The sequence below is a fragment of the Micromys minutus genome, assembly GCF_963924665.1.
Source record: "Micromys minutus genome assembly, chromosome: 28".
Classification (NCBI taxonomy): domain Eukaryota; kingdom Metazoa; phylum Chordata; class Mammalia; order Rodentia; family Muridae; genus Micromys; species Micromys minutus.
Genome location: NC_137963.1, coordinates 35,770,018 through 35,776,197, shown reverse-complemented (window position 1 = coordinate 35,776,197; position 6,180 = coordinate 35,770,018). Strand labels below are relative to the sequence as shown.

The window sequence follows — 6,180 nt, the reverse complement described above, 5'->3', positions numbered from 1 at the left end:
TTGGAGTAGAAGAAAAGAGCGTGCAACGGTCACAGTCTTTCCCTGAGCAACTCTCACGGGCACACCCAGCGCTTGCTCCGGACAGCGGGCTCCCTCGGGCGCGCAGGCTGGACCCTGCCCCCACCGCCCGTAGAGCCCGAGCGACCCTGCCGCGGCTGGAGTACGGGCGCCCAGCGGTGAAGGGGCGTGGCCAGAGGCCCAGCAGTGCGGAGGCGTGGTTAGAGGCAAAAGCCCGCGGCCGCTCATTGGCCGCTCAGGGGCCCTGAGGGCGGGGCTCTCGGCTGGGTCCCTCTAGGGCGCTCGCGGGCGGCGGGGGAGGCGGGGTCGGCGGGGGCCGGGCAGCCAATGGGCGTGCGCCCCTCGAGCAGTTACAAAGGGCCGGAGCGAGGCCGCGGTGGCGGCGGGGAGGTGGGGCGAGGAGAGGCGAGGCTTGCTGAGGAGAAGCTGCGGCCGGGGCCGGGTTGGGCCACAAACAGTGGCGGCGGGACCATGGAGCCGGCGGCCGCTGCTCCGCGTCGCCGCCTGCTTCTCTTCGTGTTGGTGGCGGCGGCGACGCTGCTCCCGGGGGCGAAGGGTTAGTGACGGGCCGGTGGCTGTGGGGCGCGCGGGCCGGGCCCGGCCTCTGGCTCGCTTCAGCTCTTTCTCAAACATGGCGCGGGGCCGGGGGCGCAGGTGGCGGCGCCCGGCCGGCCGGGCTTTCCTGACCCGGCAGGCGCCACGCGAGCCGGGGCGGGGAGCAGAGGCGGGGCGGGGGCGGTGTCGAGCGCGGGTGGCGGAGCACCGAGAGCAGGCTGGCCCTCTTGGGCTCCCCGGGGCAGCGGCTGGCGAGCCTGCAGGGGTCGGTGGCTGCCCTCGGGGGTGCGAGGCCGGCGGGGACCGCGGCCCCCAGATTCCACGGTCTGAGTGCGCCCCGCCTGAGGCTGTTGGGGCGTGGGCGGGCACCGGCGTGGAGGCGCTCCGGGGCTCGGCGCGTGGAGGGCTCCTCGGAGGGTCGTAAGGGGCGCCGTGGGCAGAGATCCCGGGTGGGCCGCACCGCCGAGAGTGTCGGCGCCTAGGGCGACTTTTCTTCCACCGGGGGCTTTGTGTGAGAAGCAGGCGCGAAGATGCGCGGAATGTTCTCTCCCCTTCGTGCGTCTGGGAAGAGTTGAGAGTTCAGTAACCAGGAGGCTGCAGATTGTCTTGCTAGTAGAAACTTGAACGGTTTGCTCACTCTGCGGATTTGGGAACGTTTGAATGGGAATGGTTGCATAGAATGGATCAAATGCTTCCTTTTCTCGAGGGGATCGTTGCTTTGGGTGTATCGTTTCTTTAAACAGCAGTTTTAAAATCAGACCCCTGTGTAGCTGGCTTTTGAAGGGAAAATATGGTTTTCCAAAATACCAAAGCCGGTCGTGATACTGGTTGTCACCCCGTGGAGGGAAGATTGAAAAACTTTGTCAGGAACCGATTAAAAACAGGAGAAAGCAAAATACTGAAGCTCATAAAGCATTAGCAACTAAAATATAGTGAAAATAATGTCTGTTGCTGAAATTGGATAACAGCATTTTAAAAAGCAAAACAAGCCAAACACAAGTCTCTCCAGACTGCGGATACCAGCAATTATTAAACTTAATAGTGACTGTCTATTGGGAGTTGGTTATAAGCAAATGTAAAAGGCACAGTATCTGAACCCTCGGGGCTACCAGTTTTGTCCTGTATATTGACATGAAAACTGAGGTGCAGGAGATTAAATTCTTAGTAAGTGCAGGAATTAGGATTTGTACTTAGGCCTTTCAGGGTTCAAAGTCGGTGCACCTGCTAAAGTGCCCACTTAAAAACCAGTTGATATTTGATACTTATAACTTTAGACGTTGGTTTCTTAGTTTACTTGAACATTCCCTTCACATAGTCTACATTAGAAGATACAGTGGGTTTTTGACATTGGCTTAGGAAGGAAATAACGGTGGACAAAGTGAGAGATTGTTATAATTAATGCATCAACTGTAAGTGGCCATATCGATACAGTTATTTGAATAAAGCAATTAATTCTTTTCTACCTAAAACAAAGCAGGACACGTTCATGCATTTAGCAGTATTGACTTGGATGCTGAGAAGGCTGGGGCATGTCCTGGAGGACTTTATAGCCTACTTAGGCAAGGGTGCAATCCAAAACTAGCCTAGATGCTTTTATTACTCAAAACCTAGACTAGTACTTCATAAACTTTCCCCATTTGTCATCTTTTCTCAAAAAATTGTATGAGACCTTGAGTCACATACAAAAAGTAGAAAAAGCAGGTATATAAATCACATGTACTGATAATAAACCATAAGTAAAAAATTTAAAAACAATTAATTGGTATATACAGTTTTACCATTTATTAAAGATTTAGGCACAATTTCATAGAAATGAGATATGTGAGTTTATTTCTACTTAAAGAATTAAATCATCCAATGCCAGTGACTCCATATAATTACATAGGTTTAGAGCCATTTCAGAAATTGTTGGACATTCTCTCTTAATCACAAGATAAAATTTATTTAATTTTTAAAGTAAAATTTAAGTCAGTCATACAATTGATCAAGGATATACCACTTTGATATACATGAGGAATGAAAGTCTTTTCTGTAGTTAACTATATGTTTCTGGAAGAATAGAAAACGTTTTTTATTCAGTAAAAGCATTAAAAATCATAAAATAATAGTCTGGACTGTTTTAGCACTGCAGAGCATGACAGCACTAGAGCCAAGGCTGTAGTGAGGTTGCATCTTGAAACACAAGCCAGAAATACCTCAGATTCATTACTCATTTGATTTTGAATTGATTTTGGAGTGTTACACATTCAGAAGTCCTTTACTGTTGCCAGATTGTTGTATGACCCAGCACTCTATATGGAGTTAGGGCTCAGTTTAAGACACTATGGCCTGCTGGGCATTGTGGCTCATGCCTTTAATCTAAGCACTCAAGAGGCAGACAGATTCTGATCTATATAGTGAGTTCCAGTACTGCAAAATGTAGAGGCCTTATCTCATTCCCACTCCTGTGCCTCCCCCAAAGAAACTAGACTTAGATAAGTTCACCTTGACTTGTTGAGTTGGGTTGACGTTCATGAAACATCATGAAACATCCTGAGGAGGTGCACGCCTTTATAATTTACCTTTTCTTAAAACTCGAAGTTGTTCTTTACTGTCTGAGGATTATTTATATTTCTCTGCAGCGTCTCTTTCCTCCAATACAGATTTTTGTAGGGAAATTGGTTCCTTATCCCTGAACAAATATACAGTATTATTCTGTTTATATTTGCATCATCTGTTAGAATGCTGTTTACTGCCAGTAATTTCAGGATTTTCTTGGAAAAAAATGTCTAACATCCTCTTTCCCCCTCCTATTGAGAAACTCCCAGCTTAGTGCTGCCAGCTACCCCTAAGTCTATGTGTTCTGTCATGGGGAATTTGTATGAACAGATACCAAACTACCCTGGACTGTCCTTGAAGTTTGAAGTTTCCCATGTGAGGCTAGGAATTAGAATTGTTCCACTGGAAAGAGAACCCAGATGTCCTTCAACAGAGGAATAAATACAGAAGTGTGGTACATTTACTACTCAGCTATTAAAAACAATAACTTCATGAGATTCTTAGGCAAATGGATGGAACTAGAAAATATCCTGAGCGAGGTAACCAAATTACAAAAGAACACACATAGTATTCACTCATTGATAAGTGTATATTAGCTCAAAAGCTCAGAATACTCAAGATACAAACTATAGACTGTATGAGACTGTGGAGCAAAGACTGAAGAAAAGGTCATCCAGAGACTGCCCCACCCAGGAATCTATCCCATATACAGTCACCAAACCCGGACAGTATTGTGGATGCCAAGAACTGCTTGCTGACAGGAGCCTGTTATAGCTGTCTCCTGAGAGGCTCTGCCGGAGCCTGAGAAATACAGTCAGATGCTTTCAACCAACCATTGAACTGAAAATGGGGTCCCCAATGGAGGAGTCCCAGAGACTACACCACCAACCAAAGAGCACACATGGAGGGACCCATGACTCTAGCCACATATGTAGCAGAGAATGTCCTTATCGAGCATCAGGGAGAGGAGAGACCCTTGGCCCTGTGAAGGCTCAATGCTCCAGTGTAGGGGAATGCCAGGGTGGGGAGGGAGTGGGTAGGTGGGTGGGGGAGCACTTATAGAGGCACGGTGAGGGGGGAAAGGGATAGGGGGATTCCAGAGAGGAAACTGGGAAAGGGGATAACACTGAAATGCAAGTAAAGAAAATATCCAAGAAGAAAAGAAAGAAAAAAAAAAGATGTCTGAGGACTTCAAACTCTGTTCTAGTGATAGCTGCTTTTCCTCTCTTCAGTCTTTGCTGCATGCTTTATTTTATCTCTTTTATGGGAATTTGAAGACAGGCCTTCTCAGACCCGACATTGTATAAAGTTTTTATTTAGCTCTCTTCAAACTCCATCTCTTGGAAGTTTGTGTTATCCATTGTCACCATCCCACATTGTTAACTAACTGTACTTAAGTATGTATTGAGTATTCAGGGGTGAATTATGCCTTAATGTTGTCAGAACCTACTACTGTGTCTTATATTCTGGTCTACATAAATGTGTGTTGATTAAGTGAATTCTGTGTGAGCAGTTCTATTTGTGTACAGATTATGCTATATTTAGAATTATATATGTATCTATGTATATATATATATATAATTTGAGAAAGTTGTATGATGTGTCAAACAAAACAACTATTTATTTTGTGATACTTGCTTTATATAATTCATGAGATTTTAGAAATTAGATGAGAAAAGTATGTGTATTTAAATTTGAAGAAGATGCTGTTTTTTTGTTTTGTTTTAGCAGTGAATAGGACTTGTGTATAACCACTGCCTACTAGGCTGCTTATGTTTTGATTATTTAGATACCTTTTCTGATTTCTGATTGGCTAATGCCCTTATAGTGCCTGTTGTTAAGCTTTTTAAATAATCACCTTTTGTAGAGAGGCACATTAGTGTTTATGGGGAAATGGTAGTACAGGCTGAGGTCACTGGAGAGAGAGCTTCCTGGACTCATTCTGATTAAATGATTTTGAAGGCTCTCTAGAACTTAGGTAGGCAGAGAGGGCAAGTCAGTGATTTTTAAAGTTCTTGTCTTTATGTTCCCAATAACCTCATGGCAAGCCAAATGATTCTTTACTTTATTCTGTACCGTGTGTTTGGATGTATTAACTTGTATTATCTTTCTCCCAGTTCTAAAATCTCTGCAATAAGTGCCTAGAAATGAGACAGAATGGTAATGTGAGTGGGTGGAGTCAGAATAAAGTAATGGGATGCTCATGAGCGCTGCTGACCTCTTCATGGTGAAGATTATAGGTTTGTCATCATTTCAGTGAGCTATAGGGAATCCAATTTCTCAGGGCTCCATGGCACCAAACTGAGAAAGGAAGGAAGGAACTTAGATTTCCTAAGCTCAGATCTTTGTGTCATGAACTTTAAAAGTAGAGGCCTTGAGGATGAGGAAAGAACTGAATTCCTGGTGGTTTCTTTAAGAGAAATTGGTCTTGATGAGCAGAATTTAAGGAAAGTGAGTTTTGCAGGAAGGAGAAAGGATGATGAGAGATAAATCTCCCAAGGAAAAGTCAAGTTTTAAACATTTGTTCATTAACTGACTTGGTAAATGGTACTTACTGATTGAGAGAAGCAGGCTGACAGTAGTTTTTGGATTTGTCTTGGTTAAGTAAGGTGTAGTTGGGTTAGGTATAACTATGGGGGTATGGTGAACATGTTTCAAACTGCAGCAAATTGTGAGCCCTTGGCTGCCTTTTCTTGTCATAGCTTACATAATGCAATGTTTTCTGAACAGATGGACTGTGGTTTAATATCATGTGATTGGGACATGTTCTTACTTCCTGCTTCTGGAATTAAGGGCAGATGCTTGCATGTTTCTCAGGGATGTTTTTGCTTTTCCTCATAAAACTGGCTCTAGGAAATGTTTGGAGTAGTCTCAAATGTATAGTAAACTTGACCTGACCTAAGTGCAGTATTTGGGGCAACACTGAAGGCCCACCACCTGTTTTTGAGAAAAGGTCTTATGTAGCCAAACTAGTCTTGAATTTAGTTAAGAATGACTTTGAACTTCTGGTCATACTGCTTCTGCTTCCCTGAGTGCCAGGGTAACAAGCCTGTACTGCACAGATTGATT

At 45.0% G+C, this 6,180-nt stretch overlaps 1 protein-coding gene across 2 annotated transcripts in view; it reads left to right on the top strand.

Moving 5' to 3' along the window:
* Nucleotides 1–434: 434 nt before the first annotated feature.
* Nucleotides 435–6,180, top strand: part of TGFBR1 (transforming growth factor beta receptor 1) — a 52,020-nt gene continuing 46,274 nt past the window's right edge. For both annotated transcript variants that reach the window (XM_080939958.1, XM_080939957.1), the window contains exon 1: nucleotides 435–574. In XM_080939958.1, the coding sequence (XP_080796084.1) occupies nucleotides 490–574 (85 nt within the window). In that variant the 5' untranslated portion in view covers nucleotides 435–489. The remainder of the gene's footprint in view (nucleotides 575–6,180) is intronic.